Source organism: Carettochelys insculpta, chromosome 12, assembly GCF_033958435.1.
Source record: "Carettochelys insculpta isolate YL-2023 chromosome 12, ASM3395843v1, whole genome shotgun sequence".
Taxonomy (NCBI): Eukaryota; Metazoa; Chordata; order Testudines; family Carettochelyidae; genus Carettochelys; species Carettochelys insculpta.
In genome coordinates, this window is record NC_134148.1 from 3,758,832 (window position 1) to 3,780,125 (window position 21,294).

The 21,294-nt window shown below is 55.8% G+C and overlaps 1 protein-coding gene across 2 annotated transcripts in view; it reads left to right on the forward strand.

The window, feature by feature from the left end:
• Positions 1–2,888: 2,888 nt before the first annotated feature.
• The window catches only part of RBPMS2 (RNA binding protein, mRNA processing factor 2), a 46,179-nt gene continuing 27,773 nt past the window's right edge, over positions 2,889–21,294 (forward strand). The window contains exon 1 of one of the 2 annotated variants that reach the window (XR_012647098.1): positions 2,889–3,286. Coding sequence is in view for 1 of the 2 variants with exons in the window: in XM_075006471.1 (XP_074862572.1) it covers positions 3,227–3,286 (60 nt within the window). In the remaining variant the exon portion in view is untranslated. The remainder of the gene's footprint in view (positions 3,287–21,294) is intronic. The other variant, XM_075006471.1, reaches the window with a different exon arrangement.

The window sequence follows — 21,294 nt, forward strand, 5'->3', positions numbered from 1 at the left end:
TCACGGGGCGGGCTGGAGCCAAGGGGTTTACTGTGTGGGAGTAGGCATGGGGCAGAGGGTTGGAGTATGGCGCAGGGAGGTGAGTGCGCTGGCCGTGGATGCAGGCTCTGGGGTGGATCTGGGGATGAGGAGTTTGGGGTGTAGGCTGCCCCAGGGCTATGGCAGGGAGAGAGGACTTCCCCCCAGCACCACCTGGGTTGGGTATGGGGAGGCATCTCTCCACCATGGCAGTTCCTGGGCTTGGGCTATGGAATAGGCAGCTCTCCCCCGGCCATACCAGGTAGGGTCGGAGCTGCAGAAGTGCCCATGAGAACTGTGCTTCCTCTCTGCAGCTCAGAGAATCCTGCTCCTGTTGTCTCAATTTGGAGTCAGCCCAAACCCACGGTGGCTGTAAGTGATCTGGCCAAGGCCACACAGTGAGTCAGTGGCAGAGTGGTGTCATGCGGCAGCGATAAAGCTCACCAGCTATTGGGGAACAATCAGGATTCTGAATGGAAATTCATCTGGTTCTGTTCCCACTTTGTATTGCAAAGCAAGCGGTTCTGGGACGCTCGTCCGAGCACCATGTTACTGCCAAGTGGTCGCTGAGGACAAATTCCAGGTCTGCCCTGGGATGTGCTTCATCGCAGAACAAGCTGAGCTTTGCTGTGAAACTCGGTTTCTCTTGGGCAGCTGGGGAAGTGGCTGTGAAAGGTGAGGTCACCCACTCCAAGGACACAGACATTCCCACGTGACTGAGGGCAGAGGGGCTTAGACTTTTTGGACTGTGGTTATATCACTCCCTAGTCGCCTGGCCTTACACCTGTGACCTCACAAACCACTGTCCTGGCTGCCCAGTGACCCAGCCCGTCCCCTTTCCCGCTGTGGTCCGACAGACCAGCTCCACATCTTCACAGAGATACTGGCCTCCCTCCTGTTCCCAGCCAGGTCTGCCCTGATCCCCTCTTCCTACACCCCTGTGCCAGCGGCAGCTGTTACTTCCATGATTCGAGGTGGTACTGAACAGAGCTGCCTGCGCTGCAGTTTGGGAGCTGGAAGGAAGGATGAGGAGCCAGCGATCAGCCAGATGCCACGGAGCCCAATGGGGAAGCCCTGACTTTGGGGACTAAACACGTGTCTTTAACAGGGCATCCTCAGTGAACAGTGCAGGGACATGGCTGAGCATCGGTCACACCAACTATTCCTTGAACGGCGGACAGCTCACCAGCCAAAATTCACTGAACACATCGTCTGCAGTGACAAAAGGGCCTTCTCTGCTCCCGGCTCCCCTCCGCCATCACTTCCTAGGTCCTGCTGCCTGCCACTCACCTGCCTGCGCGGCAGGAAGCAAGAACCAGTTACCAGGCCACAAGAACAAAGCAGAGCCAGGCCTGAGGCTGGGCATGAGGCTTGCTCTAGAGCTGTGTCCACTCCAGCGCATTTAGGACCTGATATGGCCCCTGTTGCAGGTCTATTGGCAAAGGAATCTGCCATGTAGAACTGGACTCTGACCCTCATGTCGCCTTGCTCTGCAGGCGAGGGGGGAGCTGCGGATTCAGCCATGCTCACGGCAGGCTTGGGAAAGACACAGCAGTACCAGCTACGCGGAGGAGTCGCGGGGGCGATTGCAGGATTCTTTGCCCCCTAGGGGACAGCAAAACGAAATGGCAAAGACATGCAATAAGGAGGAGAGGTCAGAGAAGCGATTGCAGGACCATGCAACAACCCTCCTGCCTGATGCCAAACTGGCCAGTAGCAGTTCTCCATTCTGGCGTTAGAATTTGCAGGGGAGGGTGAAAATTCACTGGGTGCAGAGGCCAGATCTGAGTCTCTGTGGGACCACAATGGATTTTATGGGTGCAGTTGCAACGGCCAGACTGGTCCCCGCATAAGCAGCAGAACTAGAGGGAGCTGGAGCGACATGGACTAGCACTGCCGTCTCCACGAGCAAAGAGTGTGCGTCGCACACGCTGCACACCCAAACCCCACCAACGTTGGTCACCTCTTGAGGATTCGGATCCTTCTCACCTGTCCGAGTGGTGGCGATTTGCACAGTGAACTCTAAAGGCGCTTTCCCACCTCCCTGGACGGTAAGTTACAAGCACTGAATTTTCCAATGAGTCACAAGAACAAAAGTCACAATCAGGCGACAGCCACACAAAGGAAAGCCCCTGCCCCGCCGTCCCGTCACAGGGCGCCCAGACACCCTCCTCTCCTCTCAATATCGATTTCTCCTCTCAGCTGCTCCTGCGCTACCCCCCTGCTCGCCACTCCCCAGGGACATCCTCCCCCCAGAAGGGAGCCTGGGACAAGCCCCTGCCCCCCATACCACTGGCTAGGCAGAGAGCGAGCCTAGCTGCTGGCTGGAGCACCGAAAGATCTAGGGGCCTGGCACAACAGTGCTGGGAAAATGGAGCCAGCCCTTATCGGACCCCAGTTCCACTGGCTTCTCTCCCCAGGTGCTGCAGCTGGCTTCGGGGGCGCCGGTGTGTGTGTGGGGGGGGGGTCCCCTCTCCAGCGCTGTATTCTGAGGGTCCCAGGACAGTGGAGCAGCATCTGCGGGAGGTCACATCTCCTGCTGTGCCCAGAGCGGGCTGGGGGGCGGGGGGGAGACCCCCATCTCGCTGCCTGTGGGGCACCGCTGCCCGCGAGCTGCTCCAGCCGGGCGGTCTCTGGGGGGGAGGCGGACAGGGCCGGCTGGGGGGCGCACGGCCGGGCCCTGCCCCTCGGGGCCGCTGGCCCTTTAAGAAAGTTCAATCGGGCGAGTTCATCAAAGTTTAAAAAGTTTTTCGCGGGGGGCGGGGGCGGGGCGGGGATTGGCTGCGGGTTCCCCGGGAGACGGTGATGCGGGCGAGGGGCCGGGCCGGGCCGGGCCGAGCCCCCGGGCTGCGCGAGCCGCGGCGGACCGGATTGAAAAGGCGCAGGCGGCGGCGCGGGGCTGCACTCGGGCGGCGGCTGCGGCTCGTTAGCGCCTCCCCCTCCCTCAATTGCTCCCCGGCCAAGCCCATGTGAGCCCGGCCGGGCACAAATAGCCCCGCGCCGCCTCGCCCCCCGCACCGCGCACCTCGCCACGCTGCACCGCACCCAGCCCGTCCCGCACCTCCCGGGCACCGTCTCCGCACCCCTTCCCGGGCCCCCTGCCCCGGCCGGGCCGCAGCCCCCGCCCCCTGAGCGAGCCCAGCCCAGCCCGGCGGGAGCACCGGACAAAGAGCCCCGGACCGTCCACTCAGCCCCCTGCACCCCCGCCATGAGCAACCTCAACAAGGAGAGCGAGCACGGCACCAGCAGCAGCACCCTGGAGGAGGAGGTAGGGGCAGTGCGGGGGGGGCTCTGCCCTTCCTTGGGGGGAGCAGGCTCGGGGAGGGGGCTGGGGAGCAGGCTCAGGGATGGGGGGCTCCCCCTTCCTTGCAGGGGAGCAGTGGGGGGGCTCTGCCCATCCCATGGCGGCTGTGAGGGGGCACTGGAGGGCTGGGGGGGGTTCACTGATGGTCTCTGGGGGTGGGGTAGTGCCCTACCAGAGGAGTCCGGGGGGTGATGGGGAATTTAGAGCCTGGCCTCTAGCCTAGGAGGCAGTGTGAGGCTGCCCTCGCCCAGGTGGGCTGGGAAGGGGAGTGTTTTTGTCAGGGTGTGGCTGCCTCAGAGGGGAACCCCCCCACTTTCCCTTCCTGGGGCTCAGCTGGCTGCTGCCCTTGAAGCTCCCAAGCCCTGTTCCCCGGCAGTGCCCGCCTGGCCTGGCAGGGCAGTGCCAGTCCTGCTCGGCCAGGATCCGCGAACGAGCAAAGTAACTTTCCAGCTGCCGCTCGGCTGTGCCGCAGCCCTGCTCCGGTGACAGCTGGGGCTGTGCTGAGCGCTGGCGGGGAGCTGTGCCTGGTGCCCAGCCCAAGGCTGTGCCTTTCTGCTGGGCTGGGCTCATCTGAGTGGAAGCGTTTGCTCTTTGCCCTCGCTGAGGCTGGGTCTGGGCAGCTTGCTGTGCCTGGAGCTGGGTCCTGAAGCATTGGCATGGGAGCTGGGAGAACCTGTGCTACTTGGGGTTTACTGGCGAAACAAGGGTTTTGAGGTGGTCATAAGTGGGTGGTGGGAGTCTGCCATAACCTGCTGGCAGCAGCTTTGGTCAGCCCCAGCTTGAGCTCTTGGCAAAGAAATTGGCCAGGTCTGATCCGTTCCGCTCCCCAACACACCCTCACTGTGTGCGGCAGCTGCTGTACTGCTGCCCCTTCGTGCTCTTGCTGCGGGGAAGGCACGTCCTGGCTCCTGAGGGGCAGGGGGACCCTCCCTCACCCTAAAGCCTGGGAGGAGGAGGGGCTCGTGGTTTGAACATCCTGATTGTGCCCTCACTGGGTGGTGAGTGGAGAGGCAGCGGCTTGTTGGGTAGTGCGGCTTTCTAAGTGGGGCTGGCCGGGTGTGGGGAGAGGCGCTTTCAGAGCCTCGAAATGGTGGCTAGTTGGCTGGGAACCGCATGGGCCATCTCCTGGGGAAGTCCTGGCTCCCCGGAGGAGTGCTGCAGGCCAGAGGGAGGGCTGGAATGTCGCCTTGTAGGGTTCTGTCTTGCCGGGTTTGACCTCCTGCATGACCTTGGGAGATGGGCAGGGCTAGGCTGGGCCTGGGCACAAGCCGCAGACTGGCTCTGGGGAATGAGAACTGGGCTCCTTAGGGCCCCCCCTCTGCTGGAGACCCCATCCACTTTCAGGGCAGTGGGTGGGCAAGAGCTGCTCAGGGCTGTTGGGGTGCTCTCAGGCTCCTCCCTGCCCTCTGATGGCTGGGGGTGCAGGGCTGGACTCGGCTTGAAGAGCCCTTTGTGAGGCTGGAGGGTAGAGCCACCTGGGAGGCAGCGGGTGCTGGAGAAGCCCGGAACAAAACAACCACTCGATGTCCGAGGGGCTGTACTGCAGTGTCTTCTGCTCGTGTCACCTCCGGGCAGCAGGGTGGATGATCCCTGTCGCTGCCACCACCACCACCTCCCCCACCAGGGAGTCAGTTCCCTTTCATCACTGCACTGCAGGACCCCAGCTTGCTCTCCAGTGCGTCATGGGCTGCGAGAAGTAGCTGACATAAGCCCAAGGACGTGTCCCTTTGGGTGCGGCTGCTAGTGCTGCAGGTGGGTAGTGCGCGGGCCTGGTGGATTTCCTCGTCACTTCGCCTGGCTGGGCTGTTCCTCCCGCCCGCTCTCCTAGGAGCAGCCGTGTAACACGGCTGGCGCAGAATGGCGGCCGCGTTTCCACCCCGGTGCCGTACGTTGGCGAAGCCTGCTGGGCTCAATGAGCACGCCACAGCTGCCGATGCGAACCTCTCCATGCTGATGCTGCCCGGCCAACCTCTGCCATGCGGGGAGGGAGGAGGCTGCGGAACAAAGCCCACTGCTGAGTGGTGCTGGGCAGGGTGTTACTGCTAGTGGAGTGAGAGGGGCTCAAAGCAACGTACCAGCTGGTGGTGGGCTGGTGCCTGTTTTTTTTTTCTCTCCATCCCTTTCTTAAGGGTTTGGCTGGAGGGGGGGTGCTCTGCCTAAGAGCCTTGGTGCAGGAGGAGGTGTGGCAGCACCTTTTTGCAGCATGCCTGGCTGTCTAGTCACGATTTAACTTCAGATCAGTTCCCCCTGCTTGGTGCTTCCCTAGTGTCCCTTCACCCCCCGCATCCACCAGGCTAGTCTGGCTACTGCTTCTAGGACATGGAGGGGCCAGTTAGCAGCAGCAGCTGATGGGCATCCGCCATGGGACTGTGGCACAGTACAGCCTAGCTCAGGTACTAATGCCTGGGAAACCCAGGGCAGATCCTGTGTTTGATTGCCCAGTGAGACTGGGGATCCTGGGTCACTTACGCAGTCAGGTGTGAGTCACTTCACCTAGCAGCTAGTGCACCTCAAACATGTTAAGTGGTGTGCCCAGTAGCTTGACACGGACGGATTGCCTGACCCTGGAGTAAGGGTTCCTCTTGCTGCATCAGCTGGGAGCTGTGTGGCTGGACCAGGGATGTGGGAACTGGAGGTTCTACTCTCCTTGGCCCGCACGTAGCCTTGTCGCAATAGACTGCTGCAGCCAGGGGACGGTAGGAGCACCTGGCCCTTCCACCAAGGGGGTGTGGTGTTAGGACAAGGCTTGCGTCCTCTCAGAGCCAGTTTCCAAACTGCTCCAGTGTTTGTCCACCCCGAGCTGGCGGGGGAATAAAGACAATTGTTCGGCGTGCCTGCATCCTGCTCTGTCAGTGGAAGGGGGTGTGGGGGGGTGCTGTGCATGACGGGGGGCAGGAGGGAAGGCAGCATGTGCAGTCTGATCTGTACAGGTGTTGAGGACCCAGATGAACTGCAATGGCTTGGCTGAGAGCCCAGAGGATATAAGCCTGCTCCTAGGGCAAGGGTTCTCAGCCTGCGGGTCAGAGCCACTGGCCCCTGCCCCTTCAGAAATCAGGGAGGGTGCATGCTTATGGACAGAGTGCTGGTCTGGTTTGGGGATGGAGAGCTGTGGCATGGGAAAGGTGGTGGGCTGCTGTGCTAAGATACCCAGGCTAGCTCCTTCATGGGTGTAGCTGCATAAAGCCCAAAGCTATATCACTTGAACCTCGTCTCTGGGGGGAGCCTTGCCCAGCTGGATGCAGCCTGATCTTGTCAAATGGCTTTTCCCCCTTTCTTCTTCCCATAATTCCTTGTTACACTGGAATCCTCCGCATTGCGCAAATATCTCTTCTCCATGCCTGCATCTGAGGGAAGCGTAATCGTTGCTAAATGTGCTTTGAACTAGTATTTCATCCTGGCATTACTTGGGTGATCAGGAGTGGAGGGGAACTCTTCTCTCCAGGTGTGCCTGGGGGCAGGGGTAGCTCCGTGGTTAGAGCATTGGCCTTGTAAATCCCAGGTGGAGAGCTCAGCCCTTGAGGGGGGCCTTGTAAAGGTCTGGGAGAGGCTAGATTTTAAAAAAAAAAAAGAAGTCCAAGGATGATGGTAGAATCCAGTCCCCAGCAGGACCTATGACCTCTCAAGGTCCTCTTCAGTTCTCCAAGGTGTGTATCTCCATGTTTTTGGTATCTTTTTCTGTAGCAAGACTGCCTGATCTCCTGTGGCTTGGGAATCTCGCAGCAACAGGGGGGCGGCCACTTAATCAGATGCCTAAAACCGGCAGTGGGCTTGACGTAACTTCGAATTTGGGCCTTGAAAGTGAGGTGGATTTGAGTCCATATTGCTGCTGTTGACCCAGAGCTCACTTGAATTCTGAGCCGTGGAGATGGGTTCTTCCCTGCCTCTGTTTGAGACAAGCGGTGCTGACTTTAGCATCTTCTCTCAGCAAATCCTTCCTGCCTTCAGAGCGCTCTCTGTTCTTGGAATGTCTTCCAACTTCTCTTCCTCGGCGTGTGCCGCTGCGTGGCTGGTGTGGCAGACTCCAAGTACTGGAATGCCAAATGCAGAACGTAACTCCCACCAAAGCTGGCTTCTACAACCCCACTTGAAGTGTCTCCGCAAAACCGGCGTGTCCTTCCCACTGAGCACGTGCACCTTGGCTTAGTCCTCCCAGCTTGGCACTATGTAGCTCCAAATTTAACCTCACTGGCATCTAATCTCAATGCTTGTCTGTCTCAATCCCTCCTGATTAGTGGGATCTGCAAAAGACCCTAATGTGCCTCTCCTACTGGTTGGTCATAATGGAAAGCTTAAATAGCAGAGCCTCACCCTGGTCTCTGGCCTGCCTCACCAGACACCTCAAACCTTGATACGCTGCCATTTAGTTATCCTTTGTTTACTTGTCTAAGCCAGTCGTCAGTCCACACAATGACAGAGGTGCCAAGCTATTCTGAACTGATAGGCAAAATTGGTTTCCACAGGCCTTCCCTTAACTCTGCGAATGAGCATCCTAGAATGCAGCACTGCTCCGTGTTTACTTGTGTGCCAGCTTTGCAAAGCACATGCCAAGAAGTGGGTCTTTGCCCATCAGCACTTATGCTCGAAAAACCTGTTGGCCTCTGAGGTGCCACAGGACTGCTTGCTTTTTTGTGACTACAGACTAATGTGGCTTCCCCTCCAATACCTTGCAAAATGTGGCAACTTTGTGGTCCTGCCCTAGAGCCTCCAGGCTCCGCTATCTTGTGCTGTACAAACAAACCAAGGGAGCACCCCACAGCAGTGCTGTCCTAAATGCTGTTAGCTGCTAGGTGGCTGTCAAACCCAATAACATAACTTTCATGGATCTCAGCTGTGAGACAAGATTCCTTATGGCTACTAGCCAGTGGCATGGGGTGGCCAGACTGTGGCTCTGGAGAAGTTAATATGTGGCTACTGCATATTTGTCAACTCTGGGGCTGGCGCTACAGGCACCACCTTCCCAAGGCGCTAGGGGTGCTTGCTGCTCTGCATTTATGCTCTAGTCCATGGTGTCCGACACTAGCCACATGTGGCTGTTTGGCTAAGTGTGGCTAGCTGGTTTGAGCAATAAATATAGCTTCTGAATAATGTGGCTAGGGCAGTATAGCTGTAGCTACTATAGTGGCTACTGCTTCAGAGCTATCTGGATGCCACTGGTCTAGATGGTGCTTGGCCTTGTTGTGAATGCAGGGGACAGGATTTGAGATCTCCAAGTTCCTTCCAGTGCTAGGATTCTGTAATTCCCCAAGTCCTGCCCCCACCTCTGAGCCTGCCACATAGTTGCTCCTCCCCCCTTCCCTAGAACCTCCTCCTTGCTGCAAAACATGATCCCGGTGGGGAGGAGGTGCTGATTGGCAGCTGCTGACATAGTACTGTGGCTCTCAGTGTACACTGGTAAATACCAGCTCCTTCCAATGCTTGAGTTGGCCACCCCTGCAACAGCAAATACAATGGTGGGGGAAGAGGGTGTGTGGGATGCATGTGAGCTTGGGGCAAAGACCTGGTGAGAAGCCAAGGGACCTGTCCCTGAATTCTACTTTGGAGAGGCTCATCTACTAGGTCTGGCCTCAAGCTAGGGTGGAGGATGCCTTGCAGAAGAATTCAACAGGAATCCCATGTAAAGTTCCTTCTGTTCTTACCTCCCAGTTTCTCTCGACCAATTAAAGAAAAGACCACATGCAAATCTAACCTGGTTTGAGGTGTCATCTAAACTCAACCTCTCATTAGCTGTGAAGCAATGGAGCTGCGGGGTAGCCCAGGCTTCTCATCTCTACCATTCTCCTGCTGGCAAGACACTGTTGTGCTTTTTTTTTCGCTAGTATCCCGTTAGATCCTTATCGTTCTCCTGCAATCACACAGGTCAGCTCTCATTTCCTTGTCTCTCCCAATTGTAGTCTGACCTCAGTTATGTCTCTAAATTCTTCAGCTGCCTTCCACCCAAGTGAATTTGTCTCTCCGGCTACTCTCATGCAATCTCTCTGCAATGGGCTTTTCTGAATGGAGCCCCCATTGCTTACTATTGCAAACATGGAAGCTAGAGGCATTAGCTGCCTTCATGGTTTTAAAAACCCTTCCCCCTCCTTTGTCTGACCAGTGCCTTGTACAGGGGGTAGTGGAGAGGCTGCTAGTCAGGTCTTCAGCATGACAGGTGATTACTATAAGCTTTCCTGGTCTCGGTTGCTGCTGCCCAAGCAGCATAGGGATACAGGAGAGCCAGGACAGTTCCTGTGCCTCTGCTTCCTGGATTGTAGCTAACATCTCTGCAGGCTTCAGACCTGTTCTCCTGCCAGCCACTGTGCTTGTGGGGCCTAATGGCAAAGTGCCTGGAGGGAGAGGTCCAAGAATCCTATTCCTGTGGTAGATCCTCCTTGTGGCCCTACGTCCGACTCCTTATCCTTCAACAAACCTCTCCATCTACCAGCTGTCCAAGGAAATCTCCCTGCAAGTACTTCAGATGCACAGTGACAACTTCCACCCCAGCAAAGTTTGACTCGGTGGGGAGACCACTATAGGTCCCTGCCAGCTGTCTCCAAGACTCAACACCTTAGGCCCTGCTCTTCCATTCTACAAGGAGGAGGTCTCCATTCTTCCTGCCCCCAAAATACTTCAGTGTAAAGGGGGGGCTCCCAAGTGATAGCAAACCACTATACTCCTGTAACAATGCACAACAAAGTGCATAATCCTTATTGCTGAGGCCCAAAGCATGGGGACCTTCTGAAGAGCAGAAAACAAGGTGGCCATGTTTCAAATCCTCCAACAGAAGACCCTGTTGGGTGGATGTGCTGCAATACCATGTTCCCCATTCTGCTGGCTGTGCTGCTGCCAGAGCTGGGGCACCTGGGCAGCAGCTGCTGCTCTCCCCCGGCCAGCTCTGAAGGCAGCACCTCTACCAGCAGCACAGAAGTAAGCATGGCAATACAGTGCCATCTTGCAGAGCCTCCACCATCCCTGGAGACCCCTTCTTGGGTCAGGACCCCTAGTTTGAGCCCCACTACTAGAACATGCATACAGATGTTGGCATACTAAAGCTAGGCAGCGTTCACGCTCCAGCTGCTGCTAAACTCACTCCAATGGACTACATAGACAGTATAGCCTTAATTACACACTCCCTTCAAGCAAAACTCTCCTGAGGAGAAACCAAGCTGTAGGGCTGTCTCTTCCCCATCCTAGCTATTGCTAAAGCAGGAGACTTTCCTTGAAAGAGAATCCCTGTCCTCAGACTTTTAATGGAGGAAGTGACTCTTTCAGTGTCGGCTAATGCAGCTCAGGGAAATACAGCACAGCTTCCCATTGTTGTGTGCCACCTTCCCTTGCTGGTCTGTCAAACAGTGTGCTCCTCTTTGGTGCAGTTTAGTCTTGGGTTTTCCTCCTTCAGATGCAGCTTGCCAGGCTGGTAGGTGCAGTGCTCCCTGTGAGTTTGAAGGTATTGCTATCCAATCCTGAAATATCACAGGACAGCAAAACTGGAGGGACCTCAAGATGTCCTCAAGTCTAGTCCCCTGCCCTCAAGGTAGGACCAAGCACCATCTAGACCATCCCTGATAGTTAGAACCAGTTGGATAAATATCAGGGATGGCGGTTATACAGCCACTATTCTTTCTTGGGCTATGCCTCCTCCCCATCACCACAGCTCTGGGTGCAAAAGCAAAACTGGACTGAGACCACAGCCATACTGCTAATCCACAGCTGTGTACTGGTGGTGTGGGCACAGAGCAACTCACTTGGTTATGGGTGTCCTGCTCGCTCAGTAGGTCCGTAGAATCACTCAAAATGAGAACTCCAGCCTCTAGCTTGTCAGTATGTTGGCCAAGCAAATGAAAGACAGAACAGAGTGGGGCCAGGCCAGCTGTCTCTGCTTTGAGGCTCAAGACTTGTCAGAGGAGGATACAAGAACCCCATTAATGGAGCCTCTCTAACACAGGGGAAGCAGGCCTAAAAGCTGCTCAAGGGATTGCTTCAGGAAAGGTCTCTGGCTTGTTAGGTCAGACTAGATCACAATGGCCTCTTTTTTTGGGCCTTGGCACCTCTAACCTTGCTCCATGTCAATTAGTGGTTGGGTCCCTTGAAGGAGGCTTTATAATAGACTTCTGTCCTGAAGCTTGTATACCCAGATAGCCTTATTTCTGTTGGGTCTGAACCCTGCTAAGCTGTTGGCCAGTGTCTTGTGGAAGTGAGTTCCACAGTCTTAAAACTGGTCAGGAAACACTACAACAAGGTTGCACTGGCTGGTATCTAAATGTTGGGCTCCTGTCATCAAAGGCAGGTGCTTCTGCTGCTACCATGTCAACTATCTTCTCCAGAGTCTCTGAGACTTCACCAAAAATGGCAACTTGGACCTCCTGACTTAGCAACTATTTCCTTCTTCTGACAAAGAACTTAATCTTGAAGGTTCTGACAACTGTGACTTGTTACCTGTCTTCTGAAGTTTCTGTACCAATTCAAGCAAATGTTGAGATTAAAATCCTATTACTGTCCTGCCTAAAAGACCCATGTCAAAGAAAACAAGTCCTGTGATTCTGGCCCCGAAAGGGTGGCTGCACAAGGCAGGGAACCTCCTAGGCTATAAAGAGAAGCAGATGTATACAAAAAAAATGACCCCCCCCCCCCCCCCCGCACGCCCCGCTTTCTAGTATGCATCTAAACAGCTGGGTAGCTGAAATCTGATTCCTGTTTCTTACCTTGACATGAGTCTGGAAGGTGAAAGCTTGTGCGCACAGCACCACCTGCCCTCCCGGACCTGCAGAAAGGGCTTTGTGTGACGCAGTTGCTGACATGAGAGAAACTACCGTAATGCTGGCTAGAGGTCTGAAAAGTGGTGGGTGCTTCCAGACAAATGTGTAGTGACACTGTCCCACGCTCCAGTGGGTGACTGTCCTCTGGAGAGCCCTGAAATGCACAGGGTCAGCTGGGCCCCACCTGGACACTGTTGTGAAGCTGTGCTGCCTGTCCAACTGAGATCATGTGGCCACATCCATGGGCCTCCCATCCACGCAGGCTGTCACCATGGTGCAAACCAGTCTTGTGTACTGAGGAGGCAGCTAGTGAACAGGGAGTCTCCCAGCACCAGACCTTGGCTTGAACTGAACTCTGCTCCTAGGCTCTGGCCTGGCTGGCTCTTGGCACGCAGCCAGTGGCACCCAGTTAGAGGTTTGGAAATGCATTCCTATAGTTCCATCCACATCTTCCCCCAGTAAACCACCACCTTGTCACTCCAAGCTAAGCACCTCCCAGATAACCAGGGGCCCTGTATGCGCTAGTTGGGTGATCCCAGCTTGGAAGGTGAAGTGGGAGTTCTCCCCTCCTTTGGGAGCGTTCCCCAAAGAGAACAGGCTGGTGTTGGCAGCTGATCTTTATGCTCGCCCATTGGGTCAGTGGGAGGCAGGGGCCGGCTGAAGGAGCTGCACCTGGGAACTCCTGCAATGGGGCCAGAGCTGCAGGTGGTGTGACCTTTGTCTGGCAGAGCAATGGGGTGCAGCTGGAATGAAGCCAGGGTACAGCTGGCTGAGGATGGGGGACGAGTGGGTGGTTGTGGTGGTGAAGCCCTAATGGGTACATCTGATACAGTAGTGTCCAAAGCTTCCTCTGGGTCCCCCTGCCTAGGACCTGGCTCAAAGGTAGCCAGGCAGCCCCATCACATGGCTGACAGCATGTCTTGCTGGGTGCCTGGCCTGGAAGGGTTCAGCTGATACTGGCCAAGACCTCCGCAGCAGATATTGGGAGGGACTTGTTTTGAGCTCCTGCACCTTGCTGGCTCTGAGCTCAGACCTCTGCAGCCAGGTCCAGGGACTCCTGGCATGAGGAGGAGCCCAAAGCTGCAGGATATTCAGATCTTGTGGGGATTCTGGCACACCTTCCCTATAATTAGGATCTTTGAGCAGAGACTGCCCAAGCTGGTCTAAGAAGACCTGTGATGACTCTGGAGGCTGCAGTCTGTGTTGCTGCTCCCCCTTGAGTGTTGGGGGTCCCATCTTGTAGGTAGCGCTGCTGTTATGTGAGGCCAGGACATAAGAGTGACTGGCTGTGCCATAGCAGGATGCTATCTTGAGCTTTTGTGAACTCAAGGCTTTGGGAGCCCATTCTGAGGAGCTTGTCTGACCTCAGGGGTTATCTTCATCTAACTCAACAGGCCGCAGGCAGGCTAGGGACGCCATCCCTGGCTAGCAGCCTCTGATGTTGGACCCTTGTACTAGTACGGCTGAGGGACTAGGCAGGCGGGGACACTTAGAGCTGCTAGCGCAGCTGGCTGGCCTAGGAACAGGCTAAGACTTCCTGGGATTGATGGTAGATTGGCTGAACTGAGGTGGCTTCCAGGTGTCTGGGAGCATCAGCCTGGGCCAACTGCACTCTGCTGGGGGAGCATCTCCTGCTGGCTGGGGTGATGGATGTAAACAGACCCATTTTGCCTGAGTGGGCTGCAGATTCTGTTCTGGCAGGTGCTCCTGCTGCTACCACATCTGTAACCTTCTCCAAAGCACCCTGGTCTGTGCTGAAGATGGGAGCCGGGCTAGCAGGGGAGTCAGCTCACTGCAGCGTAGGTTGACTGACTGCACCACCGGGCTTCCCAGACGGGGCCAGGGAGCCTATCTCGGGCATGCACAGTGGTGTGGACAGCCTGGTGCACCAGGCTAATCTCCTCCAGTTGTAGCTTCCTGCTCTGTCAGGCAGAAACCTACCACTTCCCATCCAGCACAGGCTGCCTTCCTGCTCGGCCACAGCCCCGCCTAGAACTGCTCCCCACCAGATGTGCAGGCGTGTGGAGTGCTTGAGTGGCACCTCCCCGCACAGGCCTTGGAAGAGGCGGCAGGCGATTCCCTGTGCGTGTCTGGCTAGGCCTTGTAGCCAGCACAGCTGTAGTCAGATCTGCTTCTAGGGGCTCCTCCCACACCCCCTGCCTGACTGGCAAACACTCATGCCAGCATCCCTGTTACCTTCCAACTCCCCCACGCTGATCCACAGTCTAACATCCCTCCCGTTGCGCAGGCTGCATGCTCTGCTGAAGGGCTGCGGAGATGTGCCATGGCTGGTGCAGCCTAGGCATGTTCCTTCCCATACCTTTCTCCTTGGGCTCTCGGAAAAGGGTTCTTAACCACCCCGAGGTACCCAAATCTTCCCTTTCTCCTCCTCTGCTGCCTGCTGAGTCTCTGAACTAACCATGGCCAAGGCACCAGCACGGTGGCCCTGCTGGGTGTGCCAGGCAGCGGGTGATCTCCAGGGCAGCTGTAAGTCTCTGCTAGCACTGGGGGCAAGGGGAATGGGAACACTGAGGGGTTTCCCTACTATTCCAGGAACATGGCTGTTTCTGGGGCACAGCACAGCCATGCGTTGCAGTTCTGTGTAAATCACCCCTCCCTCCTCAACTGTCCCACGTAGCTCAGGGGTGGTGGCTTGCTCAGCTCTACCATCCCAGCCCAAGGTGGGCTGTGGTTGAATGCCCCCTCCAGCCCCAGAGCACCGTCAGGGCTGACTAGCAATCGGACGCTCCCCTTTGCAGCGGTGGGTGCGGGGGGCGGGGGGGGCGGTTACCTGATGCTGGCTGGCCCTGTGCTGCTTATGAAAGGAGGAGGCCACCTGGCCCTGGCATCAAACGCCTCCGCCAGAGGTTTCCGAGCGCAAGGTGGTATCCAGGGCCGAAGCGAGGGGCAGAAGCTGGCTTGTGGGCAAGGTCTGATCAAGCTGGGCCCGGTCTGACCGCCGGGACGCTACTGAGTGTTTTCTCTGTCTTAAGCTTGACGCCCTTGTTGTGCTGGCAGAGCCGCAGGCTTTGGTTGGGTCACCTGCAGCGGAGCTCAAGTCTGGCGCTCTAGGCGCTTGGCCCGATATGAGATCCCCTCACTAAGGAGCAGGGGACTGGGATTTCAGGCAGGCCCCTGTTCTCAGCCACACCAGAGCTGCTGTGACTGTCCCGTCCCCAGCTATAGGAAGACAGGCCTCTGCTGCTGTGGTGGGATTCATGGTCTCTCTACATCTGGCCCTTAAGGGGTAAAGGAGGAATGGGAGACTGGGGGACAGTGACCCACGTGGGAGGGGGGTGCTCAGTTTTTGGAGACTTGCTGAATCTGCTCCCAGTGCCGTGGTGTGGAAGTGCTGGTCGTGAACAGGCTCTGCTGGAATATCTGGGACGGAAAGATTAGGCAGCCAGCGAGCGTACGCAGTGTAATCTTCATGGCCAAGATTCCAAGTACTCCCTTCCTGCCGTTTCTTGTTTTGCAAGCCCCTTGCTCCTTGCATCACTCCGTGCCTTATAAGTCCCGGGTTTTAGAGCCGGCTGCTGCCTCCCAACATTCCAGCAGGCTATCGTCAAGTGGCCCCAGCTGCATCGCATCCTGAGCTGACACAGCTCTGCAAAACATAGCCACTGCCCAGGGCTGCTGTTGCCTGTGGACAGGACAAGCCCTGCGCTGCTGTGCCCCATGGGCAGAGCTCCCTCTTCCTTGTGCCCAAAAGGTGGCATAGCCGAGGTTAAGAACCAGCTGCAGGAGGCAGCCTTCCAGTGCTTGATTCTCTAGGCTTAGCAAGAGACACTGTGTAGCCTGACCTTTGTCCTGCAGTCCCCTTGTGCCTGCAAAGGGACCCCACGGTAGAACTGCGCTCTGCGGAACTTGGCCTGTCTTGTCAGACGATTGTATGCTGGTTACACACACTGGTTCCCCACTGTCAGTCAGATAATGAAGGCTGAGACTCAAATGGGAAGCTTTCAGCAACGTGAACCAAGAAAGGTGCCACGTTACTTGCCAGGCTTTGTGTCCTCCTGTGGGAGGAGCGGGAAATGTGGGGTAATGTCCTGTCTCTGTACCAGTCTCGCTGCTTGTGGGATCCACTCTGACTGAGGTCAGGGACAGCCTGTTGGTGTGTTAAAATGCGGATCGCCTAGAGAATACAAGAATCTCTTGCTGCTCCTGAAATGCCTCCCAAGGTACTTGAAGCAGCGCTGGGGGAGCAGCCCAGCTACACTACCTGTACAAGGTGGAGTCCTGCAAACACCTGCGTTGGCTGGGGAACTAGTTAGGCAGACTGATCCTCAGGTGAAACACAGCCCTGTGGCTGCAATGCCCTGCCCTGAGCCAGCCAAGACATGCGGGGCGAAGCAGGCGTGGGCTGCTACTAGGGCCTGAGCTCCGAAGTGGTCTAACCTGACCCTGGATCGCCAGCTTCTTGGCTGGATGCCTGGCTCACTGTGGGCCACAGAGCAGTCTGTGGAGTGTATGGAAGGGGCCCAAGCAACTTGGGCACAGGGCGAAGGTATTTACTTTGCTGCGTATCTAATGGATTATCAATACCACCTTAAATCCTCTCTCTCAGGAGATGGCTGCCATGAAATGTACTTTTGTGCTAGTGAGCAAGTAGGCCCAGGGTGCCTGTGGCCCTCCACAAAGAGCCAGTCTCTTCCCCTCCCCTGGGTTAAGAGGGCACCAAAGGAAAACCTAAGCCAAGTTAACTTGGGGATTGTTGGGGAAACTCCCCGCCCCCTTTGATTCCTACAGGTGCTAGAGGTGACGCCAGCACGGGTCTGATGCTGGTCGTTGGTGTTGGCTGGTGTAACTCTGGCTTTGGCAATGGGAGGTGAAGGAGAAGGGATCCTGTTTGGATAGCAAACCACTTCCTGTAGGTCTGTTTCTAGAGCAGGGTGAAATCAACTCCCCTGAGTCATGGGCAGGATCTCTTTGGGGTGAAGACTGAGGGCCCTCTGGCCAGGTGATTTTCTTTCCCTGGCACCATGGAGGTCTGGACCCGGAACTAGTGAGTAGAGTAATCTGGCATGCTGGCTTGTGTGAACACCTGCTAGGCTGAAGGCTTGGAAATGGGCAAACTCCACCTTTGGGTATCTCTGCACAACTGATGCCTGGATTGTTGGACAGGATCAGTCCTGTGCCACCTTGTAGACAGATATTTTGGAGCATAAGCTACCGTGAGTGAAGACCCACTTTGTCACGTGCATGGACTGGAGATTCCAAAGGTCTAACTATACAGATCCCTGAAAAGGAGGGCGTTCCAATCGAGAGGAAAGCCAGAGTTGACAAGGTCAAGTGCGGCCCACTTCCAACAGCTGACATGGAAGTGTGTACACCAGGAAAAGAGACTGCTTCTGTAGTTGGCCAGCCATTCCTAATCTCTGTTCAGTCCTTGATTGATGGTGTCAAACTTGCAGATGAGTTGGAGCTCTGCAGCTTCTCTTTGGAGTCTGTTCTTGAGGGATTTTTGTTGCAGGATGGCTACTTCTAAATCTTTTTACAAAAGCCTGTAGAACACTTCAATCTCTGTGGACGCTCAGTATGTTACTGTTCCTGATATCTGATTTGTGTCTGTCTATTTTATGTAGGGACTGGCCAGTGTACATGGCAGAGGGACATTGCTGGCACATGATGGCATATGTTTTACATTAGATGTGCAGCTGAATGTGCCCCAGTGGTGCAGTTGATGTAGTTAGGTCCTGTAATGGTTTTGCTGGTGTACATAGGTGAGCAGAGTTGGCAGCGAGGTTTGTTGCAGGGATTGGTTCCAGGTTCAGAGTTACTGTGTTGTGGTCTATAGTTGTTTCAGGTTGGCAGGATGTCTGTAGGTGAGGACAGGCCTGCCTCCCAAGGTCTGAGTGCAAAGCATCATTGTCCAGGATGGGTTGTAATATCGCTGGTGCACTGGAAAGGTTTTAGCTGGGGGGGTGTATGTGCTGGCCAGTGGTGGCCTGTCTTGTAGCAGGTGGCTTCTGGGTATGCGTCTGGCTCTGTCAATGTTTCTCCACTTCCTTGGGTGGGTGCCGTAGTGTTTCCCTCAGATTTACACAAATGAGGTGGTACCTCTTTAGTGCTTGGCGGTAGATGGATTGTGTGGTGGGCCCTGCATGGAAGCTGGAGGTGTGTAGGTAAGCATAGCAGTCCATGGGCTTCCAGTATAAGGTGATGGCTATGTGGCCACTGCTTATTTTGTTCAGGCAGTGGATCTCTTGTGTGGACTGCTCCAGGATGGGGTTGATTGGATGGAAACTGTTGAAATGAAATGACCTGGAACAGCGCTTCCTCAGCTCACGTTCCCTAGCACCCTTGTGCTATATTGAGGACACTGTCATCTGGACCCACGGGAAGGAGGCACTTGAAGAGGTCCACCAGGATTTCAGTTTCCACCCCACCATCAACATCAGCCTGGAGCACTCCGTACAAGAGAAGCCTTGTTCAGGCACCAGCTGTTGCCATGTGCTGACAATTGAGGCCTAGGCCTCTGCTGTGGTCCTGCAAAGGCTTTGCTCTCGTCATGCCAGGGGCTACACTGACTTAAACGAGGCGGGGGCAGGGGGAACAGGACTGGGAGCCATTGCTGGCAGTACATCCCTTTCCCAACATAGATTAGCTAATTCCAAGGCAGTACCAACCACTTCCCCCTCCTGTCCTAAGTCTGCTGGTGTTCTTGGTGGGTTCTGCTGCCCTTGGGTTTCTCCTGCTTCTACTGTTTCCCTGAGGCTGGTCTTCTGTCACTTGGCTCCCCACAAACTAATGCTGTCTCTCCATTCTCGCATGCCTATCGCTAAGGCTCGGGGCAGGGCCACTTTGAAAGCCAGGTGTCCCACTGCACAGAGAACCCCTTCCAGGACCTGAGCGTGCACCCACCCTGAAATATTGAGCAGTTTCACGGGGCTGGTGCATGCACAGGCCTGTCGCTAATGCGACATGGCGGCTGCCTGTGCACAAAATGGGCTGCTCTCTTCAGAGCATGCACAGCAGCTGCTCCTGGCCGCCACGGTAGTGCTTGTCATCTCCATCACCGCCTGCACACAGCAAACCCCAGGTCTCTTGGTAGCCTAGGCAGCTCTGAGGAGCATGTGCGAGTGGTTCTCCTGCAGCACCAAGCCAGTGAGGCAGCAGGGCTGACTTGCACAGGTAGGCGGTGGCAGCTTTTGAGAAATGCTGCCCCTGACACTGGCCACCGCAAGGGACCACCCTGCCGAGCCCAGGCACGGGCTAGGAGGCCTGCATGGGAGAGAGCCAGACCTCACCTACAGCAAAGTAGAAGGGCCTTGATTCTGCAGCTGGCTAAGAATGGCTGTAGGTTAGGGCAGGACTGGACACTGCAGTTCACTCGCTGGACTTCAATAGCTGCAGGAGTAACTGGCAGTGTCCTGTGAGTTTAATGATCTAAGCAGGCCCAGGGACCATCCCTTACTTTGGGAGTGTTTAACACTTAACAAACCATTGTCTCCCCCAGCAGAGTCTTGCTGCTGGGACAACAGCTGCCCAGCAATATCTGGAGGGCTCCTGCCTGGCTAGAACTTTTGCCAGATAAAGTGTTTGCCTGCTGGGGGGTGGTTAGCTCAGCCAGCTGCCTGGCCAGTGGCCCTAGGTTCACTGCACTTATGAAATAGTGCTGGAGAGCTATGTGGCCGGTGGTGGGTTCCTGTGTTTTGGTCCTGGGCTCCCAAATGGCAGCATGAGCAAGGAGAAAGGAGCTAAATGGCTGGCTGTTTTTCTGAGCAGCCAGGAAGCTGTGGTACATGCATGGAATGGAGTTGCGTTGATATCGGTGATCGGGCATGGCATGCAGTCCAGAGCCCTTCAAAGGCAACAGGCTTGTAGAGTTGTGTAATGCCCAGGAGGAGTAGGGCCCTCCTAGGGGCTGTGAAAGCTTGGCAAGCTCAGCTATTTAACTGGTGCTTGTCCTGCCTGATCTGCCCCACCAAGGAACAAGATCCCCACAGCCACAGGGGAAACTCGCAAATTATTGCTGTAGAAACTCTAAAGACCCAAATCTCCACCCGGGGCAAGGGTGTGGGGAGTCATCTCCTGCAGCAGCTTGACTGGCCTCTATGGTCACCACTATGGTCATGAGGCATTGTGACTAGTCCCATACCCTGTCCGCCCCACCACTTCCATTCCTTGTGGTAGTCATGGCATCTGTGTCTGCAGTAGGCTGCTGTTGTCCTAGAGGTAGCTAGACCCTCATGCTGTGCTACCACACAAGGGTGTCTCTGGCCAGAGACACAATCCCTCTTTTTCCACCGAATCTTTCCTCTGGTGTCCTGCTGCGGGTGCTCAGATTGCACCGGTGTGGTCCAAAGTGTCCAGTCCTTGTGCTATGTGAGCTGGGTGGGTTTGGGACCTGTACAGAAGGGTGGGGATGAAATAGCAGAAATGGGCATTCTGCTGGCTACCCACCTGCTGTTTTCATGAAGCCTGGGCACAGCTTGAACCTCTGAGGCGGTACGTGTACCTGTCGCTTTTGTTACTTCACCCTTTTTTATCAAAACCAGCTAATGGTGGGGATGCGGGTGTGCCAGAGCAGGCACAGATTCCTCTAGACCAAATGGCTCTGCAGAGCCAGAAACAAATGAGGGCTCACTCTCCTCTTCAAACCTAGCCAGGCTACTGCAGAGCCAGGGGATGTTTAGTCTGGTCTGAGAGCATAGAATGCTAGGACTGGATGGCCTCTCGAGGTCCCTTCGAGTCCAGCCCCCTGCCCCAATAGCAAGACCAAGTACGGTCTAAACCAGGCGTGTCCAGTCCGCGGGCCGCATGCGGCTCTGGACAGCTAGTAATGTGGCCCTGCAAGATCATAAACTTTAACATTATTATGTGACTTATACATTAACTATATTATATGTGGCCCAAGACAATTCCTCTTCACTCAATGCAGCCCAGGCAAGCCAACAGGTTGGACACCCATGGTCAAAACCATCCCTGGTAGACCTCTATCTAACCTGTTTTTAAATATCTCCAGCAATGGAGATTCCACAACCTCCCTTGGCAATCTATTCCAGTGTTTGACCACCCTGACAGTTAGCTCTGTTCTTTGATCCTGTTCATAATCTTGGCCTTCTCCACCTTCTCTGGCAAGGAGTTCCACAGGTAGACATGTCCCTATCCTAGGCCTCATGCAGCTTGTTAGTAGGGGGTGTGTCCTCTGCCCTCACAGGGCTGGAAGGAAAGGCTCTAGTCAGCAGAAGGGATGGCAGAACTAGAATTGCAAAGGCCTGCGCTTCCTTTCCACCCCTC